The sequence below is a fragment of the Megalops cyprinoides genome, chromosome 9, assembly GCF_013368585.1.
Source record: "Megalops cyprinoides isolate fMegCyp1 chromosome 9, fMegCyp1.pri, whole genome shotgun sequence".
NCBI lineage: Eukaryota > Metazoa > Chordata > Actinopteri > Elopiformes > Megalopidae > Megalops > Megalops cyprinoides.
Window position 1 is genome coordinate 21,549,066 of NC_050591.1, and position 21,590 is coordinate 21,570,655.

Below are 21,590 nucleotides of genomic sequence, written 5' to 3' on the forward strand. Positions count from 1 at the left end.
CTAACAATACAAATCATTTCATAATAAACACGCCCACAATTCAGCTTGTTCCATGCGTCCCATACATAAGCACTGGCCTGACATCTCCGCTCAGAATGACAACAATTAACAGTGTAGCATTATGTTCAAGGGACACAGTTAAAACTGTGTGGCTGTAAGATGTATCCCCAGGTGAGACACTACCATTGTACCATTTCCCTGAACTGCTTCAGCAAATATCCAGCATTATAAATGAATAATGTGTACATGATGTCAGGCATTTTAATCAATCTGAATGACGGCATCTGCAATGTAGGAAAGCACAGCAATATAGATTACACATGTTGTGTAAAGATGGCATGGGCTCCTGATGCAAAGAGGGGACACAGCTCAGCCTGTGCCATCAGCCATCAGTGTGTGTGTGTGTGTGTGTGTGTGTGTGTGTGTGTGTGTGTGTGTATGTGCGTGCGTGTGTGTGTGTGTGTGTGTGTGTGTGTGAGTATCGGAGGGTGTCATATGAGAGTTGCTGTTGGTTCAGGGTCTGATGTAGGCTTAAACAGTGTCAGTATAGATTTACAGAAGCCTTGCCAGCCCACACGTATAAGTGCTCCCAGTGCTTGGGGCTGCCACCCCCCACCCCCCTAGTGTTCAGCTGCCCGCCCACTTTACCACTGATGAGATCCACCCCTCTGGCCAGCCACACCCCATCACAGCCACATTGACTCAACAGTCTCCTGCAGGCCACACCTTCCCCACACTGAGACACACCCCCAGACAGGCTCCACCCACTCCGTGGGTGCCGTCTGTCAACTGCGCAGCCCACATGCCAGTGAACTATGACCGCCTTTCACCCACTCATCTTTTTGCCTGGAACCTTTCATTTATGCACTGGCCTAATGTTTGCTAGCCACCTCTCTTCCTCCCCAGTGTTTCTTGAAGTCATGAGAAGAGGAAGGCAGATAATTTACTAAGTGATCATCATGAGGCTTAACATCCCTCCTTTTATGTGCAGTCCCTCTCTGGTGATCAGATGTCAGGACATGTAATGAATACAAGCTATTTATCAAATTATTAGTATCAATTATATGGGTACGAACTGTGGCTTCCCTCTGCAAAGAAAATGATTCAGAACCACGGGGCAGCGATAGGTTTCATCTTTTTTAGTTTTTCCTGGAGAGGCTTGGTTGGTCTCAAAATGTGGAAATTCCATTTTGAGTGAGTAAGTTCTGTACAGAGGCAACACTCCAAGAACAACGCCCTCAACTAATAATACACCGTGTCTCAACAAAACAAAAAATGAAAAAAAAAAAAAGGACAGAAATCGCCTTTGAGACAACAGAATACACAGAAACAGAGTTCACGGGTGCATGCTTGCTTGAATTCCCAACTTGTTTGAGGGGTGGAAGGATGAGGTGAGAGACCGAAAAGGTCTGCTCTAATCCAAGCCTGCCAGAACTTTGCAGTGGTGGAAAATAGGAGCACAAAAAAATGCCATGTTCCGTGCCAGGATTCCATTTCCCGTGCATTTGAGCAGGAGTTTAAGGTCACCGAGTACCGCCAGGACAGTGTCCATATTTGTGTCTGGAACTGTGCACTGCTGGAACTCTGTCAGAATATCTCTACATTACATACACACATACACACATGCAAGCACGCACACACACACACACACACACACACCACATACACCGAAAGTTATGAACAAGCACACAAATACATGCACATACACACAGTCGTAAGTACAGACAAATACATAGTTATATCCTTTCACTAATGTATAAGCACAGGCACACACACACACACACACTCAAGCACTTACTGTATATAAATGTCTTTGTTTCAATATTGCCTTTGTGGTGACAGTATCATAGCAACAAGACTCTTAGACTTCTCTGGATGAAAATAGAAAGGAAAAGCCTCTAGATGTTTGTGCTACCCAAACACACACAAGCCTCTCACCATCTCAGATACTAAGTACATGATGAGACAGTACGCAACATGTGTGTGCATGTGCAGCTGAAAGAAAGAGGAGAATGGCTGGAGAGGATACTCCAATCATCACAGCATCAGATTCTGCGTTTGTGTCATACACTTGCAATCCCCACAGTTCACCATACATACCATCTCAGTGTAATACACAGGGATCCATAACGGAAATGCCTATGGCACACAGCGCATTTTAGTTTACCACATGATTTTCAGGAGTCTGAAATGAGGGATAAACCACAGCACTGCTAGAAGTCAAACTTAATTAGGCTGCATGAAACCACTGAAAAATTCAGGTTAAAGAGAAACCATGCTTGGACTAATTTTATAGCTGGCAAACACAGAGTCTCTATTCTTTTTATTCATAATCTTAAGAAACGGCAGGAACAAAAAAGGTGAACTGATGAAAGGGTCAGCCTGTCAGCCTCAGGACGGTTTTGTTTACACTCCCCCGATTTTTTTTTTTTTTTTTTTTTTTTTTTCAGAAAAATGAGAGAACGGAAGACAAAAGCGATTCCGTACGCGTCGTCTGCCGCCCGCCGGGTCTTTCCATAACATTCACTTAGGGCGGACGCGATGTGTCACTGCGATAACGCCGTTTAAGATTCGCGGCGCTGTTTTGAGAGAGCGGTACGCGTGTAATCCGGGTGCGAGACCGCCTCTGGGTTGAGGGAGGACGTGTTTGTTCAGCACAGTAGCGCTCCGCACAAAGCCGCGCAACACAGACGGCGCAGACGGATCTGTCCGCTCCTCGCCGCGCCTTTAACAGCATTAAGAGGTTGCCTCTGGGCACGAGCAGATAAGAGGGGATTAAGATTCATTACAAACCAAACTGCCGACACCATACCGCTGCCATCCCCGCCTCCCGCCTTCTGCAATACCCTCATTGTACGGAAACAATTATTCGCCGATTATGTATGGGGAAATAATACTGTCCGAAATAATAACAATAATAATAATATTAATCCTCAAATTGAAAATCACATAAAGCAAAATTGCCATACTCCCTGTGTGACTGTAAAATATTCTGGCAACTAAAATGCAAAGAAATGTTGCATATGTCCTTCCTTAAAAACAAACATGAAATGATATGTGTGTGAGTGTGCATGTGTATGCATAATACATATAAATCCACCTGCAATACCCACTTGGCACCCTTTCCTGCCTTGTTCTGCTTCACAGAATCATATCCTTGTCTCTCCGCATGTCCTAGCATCTCGTGCGCTCTTTTTTGAATGGGCGTCTCATTGTGACGGATGAACAGGCAATGATGTACGTACCACCATGACCTCTGACCTTCCCCTGAGGGTTGGTGTGTCATTTGCCGGCGTGTTAAATGGTTTTGCGTCAAACCGTGACCAAATGCTTTGTCATACAGCCGCTGAAAATGTTTCCAAAGCAGAAATTCCACGCGGGCACTTTTTCAGACACGCGAGTCGGCAGATACAGTTCCCTCTCTGCTGCAGAGGATAATGAAAAAAGAATACCCTGAAATTTGATTCCAGGTAATCGTTGGCAATGCAGCAAACACCCCTATCACTTACAGACTGTTATTTCCCCTGTTTGATTGAATAATATTTCAAACGCAATAATCCAGTTTGTTAAATTACCCCATAATGTGAGCCTGAAAGAGCAACTGATAATCACAGAACCTAATGAGAGAGTGAGAGTTTGTATGTGTATGTGCGGGAGAGGAAGACAGGCAGACAGTCACACAGACACATACAAAGATAAAATAGAGAGGGACAGGACCAGGGGTGAGTGGTGGGAAAAACTAGAACATGTTCACATGACCTGATTTCTGGCACTCTCATATTTTCATATGTGAGGTCCACCTTACCGTCTTTCTATGATCTTTGAACTTTTAAAAATGAGGAAGGACAGAGGAGCATGGAGAGAGACAGAGAGAGAAGAATGTGGTAGATCGGACAGAGGCTAGAGGATAGAAAATTAATATCTTTATTATAAAAACGTTGTTCAACTTCTATCAAATACTTTAATTGACCTATCTACTAGCTGTATTATGTGACCAGTTACATCTCTTTGTTTTTTTATATTTTTATTTTTTCATATTTTATCATATTTTGCAACTGTTAATTTTACTTCTATAATACAGCAGATTGAATTACAGAAGCAAAAAGACAACCAGAGACAGAAAAACTGTACCTCCAACAATGTGTGAAATGAGGGTAATGCAATAAAATGAGTGACAGATCCATGTCATCACCATCACAACAGCTTCCTGCCCTCTGCCAGCACATCGCACACTTCCTCTGACCTCTGACCCAAGCCTGACACATGGAGAGGGCTGGGAGAGGGCAGGATATACAGTAGCGGAAGGCACTTTCAGCAAGATGAAGGGAATTCAACAATTTTGGGAGAAATTGAGTAGGATGGTGTGAGCATTAGTGTATGCACATGTGTATGTGTGTGTATATGCCGTGGGATTCAGGATCACACAGCCAGCCATTGGGCCTCAATGGGGGTAATGTGACAGGGGTGAAACTGTGAGGCAGAGAGCGAGGGCTAGTCTGGCACTGGCTGATGCATCCACTTTCACCCTCCTGTCCATTTATTATTATTTGCTTTCAGTTTACATTTCATCTAAAATGTGCGTATCATTTTACTATATAGTGGGTTATTTGCTGCAGTTTATGGTAAGTACTTTGCTCAAGGGCACAACAGCCCTTGTGGGAATCAAACCTGCAACTTTCTGGTGAGATGCCCAGTTCCTTAAGCACCACCCCCTTTACACACAAATCACTATACTAGCAGCCCCTATCTTCCATGCCTGTAACAACCACAACGGCACCCCATTCTGCACCCCTTGTTCTCACCCCACTCCTGCCGAACGGCACATGCTCCCTGTCTCTTCTTCTCCACGGTCCCAGACCCGATCTTTCACCTTGACCCTACGCCTCTTGCAGCATCTTTCTCACACACAGATACGGGAGAACTGAAGCTAAGCCAACGCCAACTGAACCCGGGGCAGAACCGGCAAAAGGAGCTGTGTAACTTTAGCACAACCCTTCTGTTTTTATACTGTAGAGAAAGTGAGGAGCGGTGGCCACTCGATGACGGATGGAGGTCAGGGTGACTGAATTTTCTTTTAAAAAGCAGAGTGTATTTTTTTATCACCACCCACACTGTGACAGTGGTCCTCCATCTCTGCTGGCTGCCATTCCCAGTGTGCCTTGGGCTATGGCCTCGCCTGTGCTGCCCATCGATTAGGGTAGATTAACAATCCCCCATTAGAGAGGGACTCCACCTTATGATGTTGAAATGGTGGTTATTGGAGGGGGCAGTGAGCCTGTGGCCAAACGACTGTTTTCCTCCAGGAGCAGATGCCTTCAGCAGATGGGACAACTGTAATCACAGAGAGGCGTTCCCCACATAATGGTGAGTATACTGTAACAGTACTGAAACAGTAAATATCTATATAATGCTACATCTATATCTTACAATCATAACTTTTAATATCCCCTCAGCAAGTTGTCCATGTCATGTCTTTTTCTTATCTGTTTTCTCATTCCATGCCCCTCTTTCTGTCCCTCTCCCCTACCATCTCCCCTAATCTGTCCCAGTTGTCAAAGTAATTAACACACAACACATTTACAGTATTTAATTTCTAAATGAATAAGCAGTATTAGTCTTTTTAAAAAATGAAAGCAGACCTTAGTCACTGTTTCTCCAGTTGTGAGCTCTCCGCTCTGTCACACTCTCACGACGCCCATTACCCACTGGTGGAAAAGCAGATTCACGATCTCTGGCGGTCAGCCAGGTGTAGCGACTCAGCACCAACCGTTGTCTAATCGATGGACGGTGGAGCCTGCCAGACTCTGTAACCACGGTGACCCATGACCACGCATCCATATGCGCTGCAATCGGTAGCCAATCATTTTTCAGACCATGCAGCCACTGTCTATAAGCTGGAAGACGTTTTTTTTGTGATTGACATGGGTCTGTTTGTAATCAGCAAACCAGCACGGGGCCTTTTTGAGTCTGGCAAATGCCTATTTGCATTTTGCACAAGAATTTTTGTGCGGGCCTCTTTGTGATTGTCATGGCACCATGGCAGACATAAGCACCACTTGACCTCGTAATTACAAGATAAAAAACTTCTTTTATGTGACACACATTCCTCCCACCCATTTCTTTTATCTTTAGACATATCTCAATAATTAAAAATGATGAAGGAAGAAAATGAATCTGACCATGTACTGTCACATATTCAGATACATATTCATGCAATGAGGATCTTTGTTGTGTCCACACTTCTACTCACACACACACACACACACACAAACACACTCCCACACACATAGTAGTAATGACTAGTTCCACTGCTTTTCTGATTGGTGATGCCTCTTTTTCTGGGTGGTTTTCTTTTTCTCTAAATGAGGAAGGTCAATGAAAGAGAAAACTCCACTCTACTAAGTCAATGTTCAATGCCCTTTTAAGGTAATATTGCATAAGGGGAAGTTAGCAGGCACAAAACTCCTTCCCAAATATCCAGGGGTCTTGGAATGACTGTTGTAACCTAAATATGTCACAAGTGTTAGGGAGGCAAATGCACTGCATCCAAGCTGATCCAGTAAACACACATGGTGCAACAGTATATTGCCCCTCTGTGCTAATATTTTGAAGTTGGATCTGTTTTTGTCACCTTTTTGATAATGTCCCACTAATGAAAGTCCCTGCCCAGTTTAAGAGTTGTGTGAAACAAAAAAATCATTTTCCAGAAAGGCCAACGTCAAAATACTGGCTCCAATGTGTATTTTTCAAATAAAGTCCCCTAAAAGTCCTCATTTAAACCAAAATTATGTATTCTTTGAGCTCTCTCTTCAAAAATTCGAAATATTTCCTTGGATTATGTAGCTGCCTCAAAATAACAATGACGAGCTGGGGCAGCTATTCTGTTTTTCTGTCTGAGAAATGCAGCCAGACAACGCCTCTATCTATCACAACATCAGCACGCCTAAATGATGCATGTCACAATTAAGCCAACTATTCAGTAAGGGCCCCTCCCATTACCAGGACTCAAGTGTATGTGTGTGTGTGTGCGTGCGTGTGTGTGCGCTGGGTAAGTCTGCCCTGGCTGATTGGGTCGGGTCGGGTCAAGCTGGGGAAGCTGAGGTCAGGGTGGTGGGTCCAGACACTGATCCTGAAACTGTGGCCTTATTCAGTCCTGCAAGAGCAGGACAAGGAACAAAGAAACACTGTCCCACTGCTGCCAGCTGCAGGTAACACACACACACACACACACACACTCCCTCTCACACTTACATACACACACTCACTTACTGATATACTTACACACACTCTCAGATACACACACCATAGTAGCAGCAAAAAATCTCCCCTTGACCACTCTGGCATAAACACATTTGTAGAGGCTATACATGCTGTAAGTATATATTCTAACTGGTGCTTTTTCCAGTGTAAATACATGAATACTGAAAATAAACAGACAACCATTTTTAAAAGAACAAACATTGAAGACCAGTGTTGGTATCCGAAGAATATTGTTAGGACTTTGCATTTGTCGAAATTCTGAATTCTGTATTGGAAGGCCTGAAGTATTTTTTATTGTAGTTTCTTCATGTTTTTTTTCATTTCTCTAATGCAAATAATTTGTATCAGAAAACCACAAAAGATTTTCCAAAAAATCTGTGACAATTATACCAAATGCTTGGTTTATGCTTGGGAATCAGTGATAGGGACAGTGTGATAGTGAACAAAATTCACCAGTGTTACAGAGTACAGCAAAATATGTCCTTTGAGGCACAGTACTGCTAACACTAACACTAAATCATTGCTCGCTAAATGAACTGCATACAAACCTGTCAATCTCTCATCAGTCACATTAGAGTAGCGGTCACTTCCCTCGCCAGAGACAGACGCTCGATTCTAGCTCTGTATCCGAAACAGTGGACTGACAGACCTGCTGGTTGCCTGAGGACACTGTTCTCCTTTCACCACTACTGTATGTCCTGCTTTCAACCCCCTAGAACCCCCCTCCCCCCTCCACCCCTTCTCTATTCCTGTCTCCTACCACCACTGTTTCTATCCCTGACTCTCTCCCCACCCCCATCTTTCTCCCCCTCCACCCATGTCTATCGCTTTCTCTCACACCCCTCCCACAACATAGAGCTTGATCAAGGGCGGAAGGTGGGCCACACCTTCATAATGCTAGACTAAGCAAGGGATAGGACTGATTGCAATTAATGTAATGTCATGAAATAAAATTAGTTGCACTGATGATGTAATCCACTCACTGAGGTAAAATTAAATTGGTTTTTAATATCTGGGCTAAACTGCACTGGTTAGTAAATAAAGTTTTGTTAACATTCAAAGATTCTCTTTTTTCTTTCTGCCCCTCCCCACATCCCCTCCCTCACACATACTCCCTCGCTTTCTGTCCCTCTCTCTCACACCTTCTGCATGCCCAGAGGCACAGCTCAGAAATCTCACTGTGGCCCAGCTCAGTCCATTCCCACATGAGAAGCGGATCCAACATTCCCAACACTGTTACGTGGCCTCTGCATGTGACAGTCCAGTTAATAACCAAGCAGACAGCAGGAGTTAGACGTGTGAAGTAAACATTAACATGGCTGCTACTCGGTGGGATTTGCAAGCATTTGAACAAAATGGTGATCAAAAACCACGTTCATCACAGAACTCGGTGCAACATAATGATTTAAATCTGCACGTCTTTTACTCAAAATATTAACAAAACAGTACTTTCTGAAAGCAGAGAGGGGGAAGTAAGTGGAGAGGGGGTGAAATAATGAGTGTGAGAAAGAGGGTGAGAGAGTTAGTGATGTAACAGGGACAATCTTCAGCTTCTGGAGTCATGGTAAATGACACGTAAGCTAAATTCCTGTTTTATGCAGATGATCTGACCTGTTTCAACCACAGAAAAAGGATTACATCAGAACCTGGATCTACTACTACCAGAACTGGGCCCTGGAATTACATTTTAAATGGATAAATACTTTGGTTTTCCAAAAAAAATCAAAGATCTCCTGAAAGAGGATATTTCTTTTTCTCAAGACAACACCACCACAGAACAATCTACTAGGTTACAACTGCGTTGGACTCAAAATTGGGTGAGAAAGTCAGTGCATTAAATGAAAATGCCTACAGAACTGTCTACGAGAGGATTCTGAGGCTCCCAAGTAGCTCACTGGTCATAGTCCTCTCCTTGAGTGCTAACTGAGCTCTATGGCCTGGGTTCAATCAAAGCCAGTTGACAATGCCCACAGCAGCAGAACAAATAGGCTTTGTTCCGCCGGGTTTAAGGATGGATAAGCTGGGCAGCATTTCCTCTCCCCACGGCTCTTGGGCATCCTTCAAATTGTTAGGCGCCTGAGAGCTGTTTGGATGATGCTAGAAGAGTAACACCTATCCTCAAATGAGCGCCCACTTTGCTGTAGAATGCTGGGAGACTGTCAGTGCAAAGAAATGGCCATTGGCTCTTTGAGTGTATCAGACACATTACATTTGAGTGTATCAGAGCATTATATTTGCCTCACCTCAACACTCCTGCCACAGGCACAGGGGTTCTCCCAGAGAGAAAACAGTGCAGTACAGAGTAATACAGCAACACACATAGGGCTGAATATGGTATATGTGGTATATGTACACTTCTCATCAAAATCCTAAAAAAATGGCCCCACATTTTATTCAAACATAAGCCCAACAGGCTCTTTATACTACAAAGCTTTCCAAATACAAGACACCAAGCCAGAAAAGTGAATCAGTCAGTCAGCTGAACCTTGCTACAGTAACACAGGCTAGCACAAAGCAGCCTCAGGTCAACACAGGATCACAACTGCCAATTTAAGGTAGACAGTTTTAAAGAAATCAAACACTCCTTTCTGGGGGATAAACATAACTGTTGATGTGATCTAAAGTGATAATATTCACTGGCAGAATATCTTTCAACTGTCAGAGATACAAAGCACACACAGATCCTGACCAAGTGCAGGTTCCATAGCCACACCCTAGCAACTGAGAGGTTAATACAAAAAATAATGGCTGCCAAAATAAGACTGTAGTCACTGTCAGCCAGAAGGGATTGACACAAAGATGCACTTCTTCCAAACACTGTGGAAAATGTTAAGAAATAAGAAACATCAATGTCCAATGAACATTCTCAAATTAGGAATAACAACTGTTTCATGACACACAATGGAAAACTGCAAATCCTCCTAGTGTAAGGACCCCACAATCTTACAAGCATCATAATACATCTCGGCCTGTCATACCCAGAGCACCCAGTCAGCATTAATTTTATTTTCATAAATTATATCTTTTATAATTGCATTTTATTTCATATTTTAATTTCTATAATTTAAGATTATACCTTCATCTATAATTTTACAATTAAAATGTTAATTTTGTGTGTATGTTCATTGGTTTGATGTATAGTTGTTATTTATTTGTTATTAGTTTATTTAGTACTCTGTAGTCCGTACTGGCAATATTTATGAAATGTATTCCATGCCAATAAAGCATATTGAATTTAATGAAATTGCAATGAGAGAGAACTCAGGCAGAGAGAGGGGTAATAATACTGTTAATAGCTGAAAGCAAGGCAATGTTCTTTTGTTTGGGTTCCATTTTCAGTGGGTGAAGAGGGACGGCTATATGAAAATGGAGGGATGACTACTGTATGCCTCCATGTTTTGTTATTTCTTCCCCCTTGTTGGGATGTGAATTTGGAGAGAAGGAGAGAGACAGAGAGTGAGAGAGGGAGGGGTAGAGAATTGAGAAACATGACCTCCTCACAGACATGCAGACGGCATACATGTGGAAGCAGTAGGGCAGACTGACCAGACTTTTAGAAGACAAACCCGTCAGGCCGTGAGAATTGATGAGAGGAAGGACTGAGGAAGCTACTCTCTAAGGAGTCTGCACTGTAACAGGGTACATTCTACAATACTGATGAAGTTCTAGAATCCTGAGAGCATTTTAGAACTCATCATTCAAGAACCTTCCTAGAAATATTCTGGAATCCTAAAGACCACCTGGGATGGTGAAGAAGACATTCTAGAGTCCTGGTCCTTCTGACAGCCACATAGACTGCCTTAAGCCACTCCACAATGTAGCTGTTAGTTCCTTATTTCCATTCAGAGTGAGAGGAAAAAAACAGTTCTGTGAGTCAGCATTAGACACAGTCTTCATTAGACTGTAAATGCCCCATAATAACGAGACGTTCATTTATTCTAAATGAAGGAAACACACATATACAAACTGCACCATGCATCAATGCTATTATGGATCAATATTTCATGAAGACAAAGTGCTATGATGGAGTGTGGCTCCTGCTAATTAACGCCTGGCGAATGACTGTGGGGGTGAGTGTACTATTGCTGAGTGCGCATGCGCGCGCACACACACACACACACACACACATGCACACACAACCATACACACACACATATAATGACTAACGCACACATACACACAACTCTCTGACAAGGAAAAAGGGAAAGATGGAGTCTGGATTGATTTAATTACAGCTTGAGGTGTAAAACCTCTTTTTTCCATGATGTATGATTGAATGACTCTTTTGTTGGGTTATTTTTCAGTGGCAGTGACTCATTTCTTTAAACATACCGAGCACCTCCACAGAGCCCAACAGCCTGGATGAACACAGTTTTATCTCAGAATTGCCAGCTACGCGGCGCTCAGCAGGCAGCAGCACAGCTTCACATGCATCACTATGGAATCAATCTGCTTGCCATTGAGTTGTGTGTCAAATGAGACTCACTCTCAGGTTGAATGCAAGCGAACATGAACCACTCAGATGCACACTGCACTCTTTGTGTCTGACAAACTGACCAACTTTGTGTGATTTTGTCATTATATTTACATTGATTGGTCATTATATATTACATCAATGCTATATCTATCTATTTATCTATCTATATATATGTATGTAACATATACATATTATTTAAATATAATGTGGTATATAATATTTTGGTATATTTTATTTTAGTTTTAGAGTTATATTTTAAACCTACGTGTGCAAACATGCACATGCATGCACACACACATTTTGTGATGTTCCTTCCTGTCATTTTATTTATACTGAAATGACTGAGCTAAATGTAGGACTTACAAATGTACCTGTTATGTATGTTTAAGTCTCCTGTCTGCCCTTGGAGAGCCCACCCTTCAATGTGCAAAACTGAACCAAGATCATTAACAGAGGAAGCAAATTTCGGATAATAACTTCTAATTATTAACCTCCCTATCGTTAACGCTGATGACACTGTGGCCTGCTCTTACTTCCTCCCTCTCTTCACCATCACACACCCCTCCCAATCTCTTCAATCATCCTTCCTTGTCACACGTAATATGCTGTCTCTTCTTGTGCATGACAACACGCACCTCTTCTCCCTTTCTTCTCCTTTCAGTATCCTTTCACCCCCTTTTTTCATTTTTTTTCCCTCTCAGTATCTCCATCTCTATGTATCCACTCTAGGTCAGAACTCTCTGAATCACATTATGACATCACATTATGAATGCACCCAGTATAAACAATCCAATTTAGCTTACATTAGCTGTACCTGAGGAGAATGCAGAATGCTGCCCCTGTCTTTTACAAAACACAGTTTGCTGGACCAGGATCAGTCCTGCTGGCCCACAGACAGTCTGGGACTTGAATTAATGACAGAATGTTCTTCTAAACATAACACTTCAAAATGACCAACTGAGTGGAAAGTCACAATTCTCTGGAGATGGGCTTCTTGCTGTTATTAAACTCCCCCCTCCAAGATTTATAGAACTTCACCTGGGCACCGGGAACAGACTCCCTGGAGAGAGGGAGGTATGGACAGAAGGAGGGAGAGAGAGAGGTAGATGAAGAGATATGGAGGGTGGGAGGAATAGGAAATCCGTAAGACTTGTAGTAAATTCATCTACTGTCTCCCTCTGTCTAGCCCCCTCTGTCTCCCTCTATCACTCCCTCTGTTTCTCTCTCTCTCTCTATCCTTCTCATCTGCATTTTAATTCAAATTCCTGTTTTTTTCCCTTCTGGATGCTTCAAAGGCTTACAAATTACCTGCTTAACTCCACAGGAGAAGCAAGGACAGAGGAGGACCACAAAGAAGCTATTCTATAAAGCAGCCTGTAAAGTTAACCTTTTTACATATTTAATTCAGTGTCACACCTCATAATAGCAAAAGCAATCTTTGTCACATGTCAACGTGACCTGCAAATATTACTTTGGGAAAGGCCTCATTATTTTTCTACTCTATGTTTTTGATCTAAAGATATTGCCAATGAGAAGGCACTCAGAATAATAGTATACAACACTGTCTCAGTCAGGCCTCTCAAAGCATTTCATAGGTTAAGTAATGCAGACATTAAGGTTACCATCGTACTTGTAAAAGTCTCCTTTTAATGATGAGGAGTTCTTAACTCAAAAGCCTCACAGAGCCTAAGCTGCTGGACTGGACATAATTTCTCAAAACGTTTCAACCTCAGTAACCATTCTCAAGAGCATGGTCTTTCGCTGAATTTTAAATCTTCCATGTACTGTATCGGTATCAGCCAGCTTTCAGTCTGGCTGTGGGTTGTTTGTCTCTCACCCTCACCCTTTCTCCTTTTATCTCTCTCCCTCACACAATTTCTTACTTTCTCTCAGTCAATTTCATGGTCATATAACACACAGAGCTCTTCCATTTACATGCAAGAAATATAAGCAGGCTCTCCATTCAAAAATAAAGGTTTAAAATGACAAAGATCCCACACCATAACCTTTAGTTTAATTCTTATTTTAAACCTTGATCTTAAATCTGAACATTTGCATGCTGACCTTTATCCTTTGCCTTGAACTCCTACCTGCAAACCCAAGGCTGAATATTAATCCCAGATTTACCCTATCCTTTAATCCTAAACTCTGACCCTAGTCTTTAATCCCCTCCCTTGCATGATTTTGATATTGTTGCTGCATGGTCCTTGCACATCTTAAAAACTGACTTCCCAAAAGTGACTGAAATGCACTGCCTCAGTTTTCTCTCAAAAGATGTCACATTCAAGATGTCACCCCAATAAATGACAAGTGATACTTTTTCACTTTTAGAGACATCTTCCTGAGTAACCAAAAATCTTTGGCATGGAAAACTTGCATGAGATTACAGGAAGAAGACACAGGAAATACCTGCGTGCATCTTGGGAGTTTCTTACTGGCACTTCCCGTTACATTACACACACACACACACACACACACACACACACATAAAAACATATCAGATGATTAAGTAAATTAAGTAAATGCACTGACTGGCCAGGGCAGCAAGGGGAATAGTGATTATGTCTTCAAAAATAAAGATAAACAAACCCATGAAGACAGAACAGCCATGAAAAACGCATGTCCGCATCAAAGCCGGAGAGGCAAAACCTGAGAGATAACTACAATTTAAAGAAAGGTTCTGCTTAGGTTTCACATGGACTGTCTGCAGTCGCTGCAAGGCCATGTTACTGTGTCACTGCGGCCTGCATGTGTGAGCTTGTGGTTTAGTGTTAAAGGCATTCCTGACGGTGAGAAAGTAAAACTGCATTGGGTGCTACACGCTCTGCACCACGCTGCACATATGAGGCATGTGACCTCACCATGCACTGCGCAGCTCAAAATCAGTGGCAGCAAAAGTATGAGGAGTTGTAATGTGTAGGGTCACAAATGCAATCTTGTTTGACTGTGCTCCTAAAATGGAAATAAGCCACATAATGACCGGATACGTACACACTAGCAGGGTCCACCACACCCTTCCTACAGTGCTTAGTCACTGTGTGTGTGTGTGTGTGTGTGTCTGTTTTTTTTCTATAAAAGCCTGTGTGAGGGTGTCTTAGTGTTGAGAAATTAATGTTTACAGTAGCTGTGTGTGTGTGTGTGCTTGTGTGTGAGATCACAAGCCAAGGTGACATATCCACTGCATTAACACCATCCTCACCCTGACTGATCCTATACTGGTATATACTTACTGCCACAGCAAGTCCTCTGTCTGCTATTACACCCTTCTGTCTCCTGCCTTCCTGGCCTACATTTCCAGGGAAACTCTCTCCCCTCCCCACTCTTTGTTTATAAAATTTCCCAAATCAACACAACAAGCTTCTCCTTCACTCAACCATTTTATCACCTTCTCTCTCTCTGCCTCTCCCTTTCTTTCTCTCTCAGTTCTATGTGAACAAAATCACTTCATCGCAGCAGGGATAGTTTTCCATACATGAATCACACAGAGCTGAGCACAACTACGTTCCTGTTGCTGTAAGTATGTCTGCATGTGTGTGTGTGTGTGTGTGTGTGTGTGTGTATATGCATGAGGAGTGGGCATGCATGTGTGTATAAGGGCGAGTGTGCAAAGATGAGCATGTGTGTATTTGTATGTGTGTGTGTCCAGCATGCGTGGTGAGAGAGTTGTCTGAAGCTCCTGGGAAAGAGTCTAATCAGTCCCACGTGGTTTCCATTACAGAACATTTCAGCTTTTATTGTGCTTCTCGACATAAAGATGCCCTGATTTATTTTATATTAACGATTTTCAATTTCCATCTTTTAATGGCAACAAGCTGCTGCCATGAGACTTAATGTCTCAATCCTGAATCAAATGCATTTTACATGTAAGGCCACTAACAGAAACAGACAAAAACAACAATGTAACACTACAGCTTGGGCTAAGAAATATAGACAACAGCATAGCAGGCACGCTGAATGGGGCAAACCAGGTACTGAAACACAGTGAAACCGACTGCATATTTCAGCCCTCTTGACACCTCTGTATCTCCCATCTTCCCTTGCGTCTGAGAGGGGCTCTAATTATACCCTCAGAAAGCAGGACACATTTGCCAGTGAGAGATCTCAGAGTGTGGACCCGAGCTCTGAGGAGACACACCGCATCATTTCACAGACACCTCAAGTCTCATGCATTGAGTCCAAGTGTCACACACTGGCACCGTCTCTCACGCTCAAATTATAGTCTCATGTATGTGAACTTAATTCAGGAAGACAGAAGCTCAATGGGGACATTGGGTGGTGTTACGCTCCCTTCCCTGGTGGCCTCCTGGTAGAAAGCACAGAATATTTGGACATCCGCTCCTAACCATCCCCCTAGGACAATGAATCTCATGTATTTGCTGACCTTGAGATATCACATTTCATCATACAAGGCAGTATGTAAAGGACAAAACCATCTGCTTCCTTTAAAACTATAGTGTATAATATAGGTATAGTGTCCATGTGAATGATAGGGCCACTGAGTGCTTGTGGCTCTGTGGCTTTGTGCTTCAGGCCACTGTGTACACCTCACTTCCTTTTTCACTTCCTGTTTCCTGTCCCAAGTATGACACCTCCTCCCAGTCAGCTTCTAAAAACTCTAATCGCCAACAAAATGGAAGTACATTTTGGTTTCCTGTCAATGAGCCCTACAGTGGACGACGCAGTCATTTAGGCAGCAGAACGGCAAATCTTCCTGAAGTGCCACGTTCACATCCGTTTCCTTCTCCCTCTCCCTCTACCCCTCCCTGTCTGCATTATTAATTCATCCACAGATAAAAGCAGATCTATCATTCTGTCAGAGGGGCGAGGAAATCTCTGCCACTGCACGGACTGGGCCTCCGTTCCTGGCTTCCTGACCGTCTGTATAACAGTACACTCTTCATCACGGTAGCACAACCCAGGCCTTTTAGGAAACGATTACACACGGATCTGCCAAGGAGCCAATTCCCCAACCCCCTCACCAACCCCCACCAGGCAGGGGTCTGTTCTGGCCAGGCAAGAAACATCCTGCTGGCCTGACTTCACACTCGGCCCATATTCTGCCTAAGCCGTCCCCCTGGATCACAGGTTTCCAGGCTAATCAGCCAATCAAAAGAATAGTGCCAGCCTGAGCCACGGAACCCATGGAAACCCCATGAAATCCTGTCCATTCAGTGTCTGTGTGACTGTGTGTCTGTGTGACAGTGTGTGTGTGTGTGTGCGCGTGTGTGTGCTGCTGGACGGGGTGGGGGTTGCCGGGGGTGGTGAGGTGCAGTCAGAGCCAGAACGGCACGGTGGACCTGAGACGTACTGCCTTCTCAGCACCTCCTCAGAGAGAGCGGGTGTTTGCCTTTCTGACGCCACTAAAAATAGACGGAAAATTACAGATCTCCGTCTCCGAGCGTGCCGTGTTAGGCTGAGGAGGGGCGGGGCCACCCTGGACAGTGTCAGCATTGCCTTGCGTAATGAAGGGAGGTTAGCAGACAAACAAACACACCAATCACAGCATAAGTGTGTGCGTGCATGCTTGTGTGTGTGTGTGTATGTGTGTGTGTGTGTGTGTGTTAGCGTGTGTGTGTGTGTGTTTGCCTGTTTGGAAATTGTTCATGCAAGAAGTAATCTGCAGCTGTCTGATCCTCCTTCCCTCAGATTCATCACACACACGCACACACACACACACACACACACCCAAGTGTACACACACACACACACACACACACACACACACACACACGCACATTTCTTCATTGACCTTCTCCTTTTCTTTTCCCTGCTGTTCTAGAGATGTGCCAGTGCTCCTGGACTCTTTACCATTGTGCTGCTGAACAGACTTTGGGAAATTGTGACACACAGACGTTTATGTAATCATACTCTACAGTCCAAAGCTTAACTGTTTCTACCCACCATACCTTTCTCTCCAAAACTAAATGCTATATCCCATCAAAGCTTTTTCACCCAAAACCCTATCTCGTCATCCCCTTCTCCTCTAAATTTTACATTTCTCCTTGACGTCCTACCAAAATTAGACTTAAAATCCAATCATCCCCTTCTCACCCAAGAACATTTTGTCTTGCCTTCCTTCAGAGTTTAACATCTCATTTTCCCCTTTTCCCCCTATCACCAAGGCTTAAACTGTACCAACCCTAACCCTAACCCCACACACACACATATAATCACAAGTTTAGGTAGACAAACTGCATCCGAGTACACCACACGTTCCAGGTGAATGCTTCCAAAACATTGTGAACACATCATCAAGTCAACCCACAAACTCTACACAAACAGATCGTGGAGAAAAAGCTGACACCAGGTGCCAGAGATGCAGGTGGTCATAGCAGAGACAGTACTCACTTTTAGGGAGTCGAAGCAGGCGATGACCCTCCCGTTCTCCACCTGACAGCTCTTGGCGGGGTGTGCAAATTTACATTCACTGTCTGGCCTGGAGCAGGTGCCCCTCTGGAATTCCCGGCAAACTTCCAGAGTCAGCCACTTGGTGTCCCGAATGGGGGTGACGTTCACCGCCATGGTAACGATTAAGAGCAAAAGAAATCCAGGCAATCTGTGGTTTCTATGTGTTTGTGCGTTTGTGTGTCTGCTTTTCTTTTAAAAAGTGAACTTTAAAAATGGCACTGAAATGAAGAAAAAATATGCAAATAAAACAGAAAAATTGGATGGGTTCTGGGAGTTCAATCCTTGTCCAAAGCTATGGAGAGGGTGTGAGGATGTGCACTGTGGCAGGGGTCTCACGTGACCAACGTCTCCTCCTCAGTGACAGACAGAGGGACAGAGAGACCGGGAGGCCTGGGACTCGCTTGAGATCAGTTGCCCATCTTCAGTGTCTGTCTGACGGGCTGGTACGAGTGCGTCTGTGCCCACACCCGCAGAGAGCTGTGCAGGCCGAAATCCCCTCAGCTGAACTATCGGACGGGACCAATGGCGCAACTCATTATTGATCGCTTTGGCACACAGAGAGAGAGAGACACTCGCCTGAACACAGCAACAATTGCCACTCACCCACCCGAAAAACACAGGAAAACCCCTCTGTGTACTGTGTTAGGCTTCAGACTTTGGGGGGGGGGGGGGGAGAGACTCAGAGCACTGGGGCTGCTGAAGCAGCAGAGGGAGGGGGGTCCGGCTGGTCGCTGGGGGTGAGAGGGGTGAAGGTGCGCAGGTGGAGGTGGAGGTGTTGTGGGTTGAGGAGTGCAGAGAAGGCCTTCCTCGCAGTCGCGTTGGCAGCAAGCAAGGCAAGAAGCAGAGACTGTTCTAGAAGCGGATCCAAGCAGCAGCAGACGTCAGGAAAGGCACTTCTTTTAGTACCAACCTGTAGAGGAGAGAGACAGTTAGCCTTCAACACATAGCTTTTCCCCTAATTCTGATTTATACATGCACACACACACACACACACACACACACATACAGACTCTATATATAATATATATTACTATATTATATATGCACACACACACTGTTCACACTCTGCACAGCTTCTACTCTCAACTGCAAAATCAAATCAAAACACAGTATCACTTACAGTAAAGCACAGCCCAGCCAGCCACAGCTAATTTGTTTAAAAAGAGAAAGATTGGGGTGGGGGGGTGTCCTGCCAAACACTTCCCTGCACTGAGGCAGTGCGTGACCTGGGAGTGGACCAATCAGAGCATCCAATGCAATGGCAACATTCTGGGCTGAGGGCCAGGTAAGAGGGGGCGGGGCCTAGGCGAGGTCACCCTCTCTGATGGCCATTACTATGCAATGAGTAGAGAGAGACCGAGGAACAGCGAGAAAGAGAGAGAAAAAGAGAGAGGGAGAGAGAGAGCCTCCGTCCAGCTGACTTTCTCCTCTGGGACCAGAGGATGACAATACAGGCCACTTGCAGCAGAAGCTTTACACAACCCTTGCCAACCCTTTGTGGACACAAATACATACACACACACTGACACACGCATTCAAACATGTGTACATACATTTGTGGGCATGCACACACACGCACACACACACACACACATACAAGCACACACAAATACACATACAGCTCTATCTCCTTCATCAGGAAATTGCTACCCACTTTCTCTCCACAATAAAGGAGGAGGGGGAGAGAGAGGGCTGTCCAGAGAACAGAACAGTGCACAAGTGGTGGAGAAAGAAAAGAAGGAATAAAAACAAAGAGATGAGGGGAGAGTGAGGAGTATTCAGCTGCTCTGCCTCTCTCTTCCTCCCTTCCTCCCCCTCTTCTCATCTCTCCCTCCCTCCCTTCATCTCTCCCTCTCTCTCACAGCGCAGCGGAGGGGTGTGAGCGAATGGTATGCTCTCTTGACACCCACACATCCACTTCCTACTCACGCCTCTCCAGCCTCACCACACAGCCACTCTCTACACCTCTCTCCTGAAACACCAGCTCGGTGCTACAGCGCGCGGCCAAAAAAAGGAGAGAGAGGGAGAGCATGAGAGAAATATTCCCTTGAGCCAGCAGACACTGTCAATATGTTGCAGCCGGGTCCAATATCAGCTCTCGTCCCCTCTGCTGTGACCTCTTTCCTCTCAGTGCAGTACCACTGAAGCGCAGTGGAGCCTCGTGAGCTTGGAATTCTGTGAGCCAAAAAGCATGCACTTAAACTGCTACGTGTCCCGAACCTGTTTTTGCTTGTTCTGCGCAATTAAGTGTGTCGATTTAAAAAAGAAATATTCATTTGCAGCTGATTCCCTTAAATACTCTACAGAGGCAGCATTATCTTTGTGTACTAACTGTAAGATAAAATAACTTTAATTAGAGAGGGGTGGGGTTTAACTGAATCAGTCTGATTACTGAAAAAGACTGGAGATAGGTTGTTAGTGCTGTCTTCTTGTTGCTCATCTTCTTGTTGCACTTCAAATTTCGTGTGAACAGCACTATGGCAATGCCACATTAGACAGAATGAAGCGAAAAAGCGAATCAGTTGCAGATGGGTAAGCCTTATTCAAATGCCACACTTGTTAACCACACAAAACAATCAGAAAGAGGTTCGGGATAATTGGCTGTTATAAGGTAAATTTGCAACCTCCCCAAATTCAAGCTCACGAGCCTCCGCTGAACAGGGGGAAGGAGGAATCGGACCAAAAAAATGAAACAGCAAGCTGAGGAGAATTCTGAGGCAGCTCGCTCAGACTGCGCTAGAGATGGAGCTGTCTGTCATCCTTTTTATGTGAAGCCGCATGGCTGGGAGAAGGAAATGTTTTTCCTATATCACTGTGGTGGCTGGAGCAGCCAAGAGGCCCCCGACTCCCACGACAGCGACCCAACACTGCATCCAAGTTCTGGGTTATTGGACATAACTCTTTGGTGAGACGGATCAGAGTGGACAGGAGCAGTCATAAGGTTTGTTTGAGCAGAGTGGATCGGAGCAGTCATAAGGTTTGTTTGAGCAGAGTAGATAGCAGCAGTCATAAGGTTTGTTTGAGCAAGGGGGATAGGAGCAGTCATATGGTTTGTCTGAGCAATGAACTCTTGTAAGTTCCTGTCCCTGAGGCTTTGTGGATCTGATGAGCCGACCCCACAGTGAGGTTCCCTCTCTGCCTCCTTGCCTGTCTCAGCTCGCTGCCTCTCGAAAATGCAAAACCTGCCTCCCAGTTTGTGACAGTTACTATTTTTTCAAAGGGCATTAATGCCTTGATGAAACAGGTTCTGAAACACCCATTAATATACAGTTTGTTCCTACTTGTTTAAGAATTGTAAGCATTTACAGCAAACAAGCAGCTTTGTTGAATCATTATTTATTGCACAAATGACCTCTTCAAGTAAACTCGCAAACCAAGTGAAATGGTAAGCACTCATGATGTGTGCTCACTTGGGGCTATTGAAAGGGAATTCAAACAATGGCAC

General features: G+C 44.2%; 1 protein-coding gene across 8 annotated transcripts in view; it reads right to left on the bottom strand.

Moving 5' to 3' along the window:
- LOC118782682 (muscleblind-like protein 1) overlaps positions 1–21,590 on the bottom strand; it is a 66,372-nt gene that overhangs the window by 28,360 nt on the left and 16,422 nt on the right. For 6 of the 8 annotated variants that reach the window (XM_036536136.1, XM_036536134.1, XM_036536133.1 and 3 more), the window contains exon 1: positions 18,086–18,784. The exons of the other annotated variants lie outside the window; for them this stretch is intronic. In XM_036536136.1, coding sequence (XP_036392029.1) covers positions 18,086–18,259 — 174 coding nt within the window. In that variant the 5' untranslated portion in view covers positions 18,260–18,784. Of the gene's footprint in view, positions 1–18,085; positions 18,785–21,590 lie in introns of those variants that run through there. 8 annotated transcript variants of the gene reach the window in all.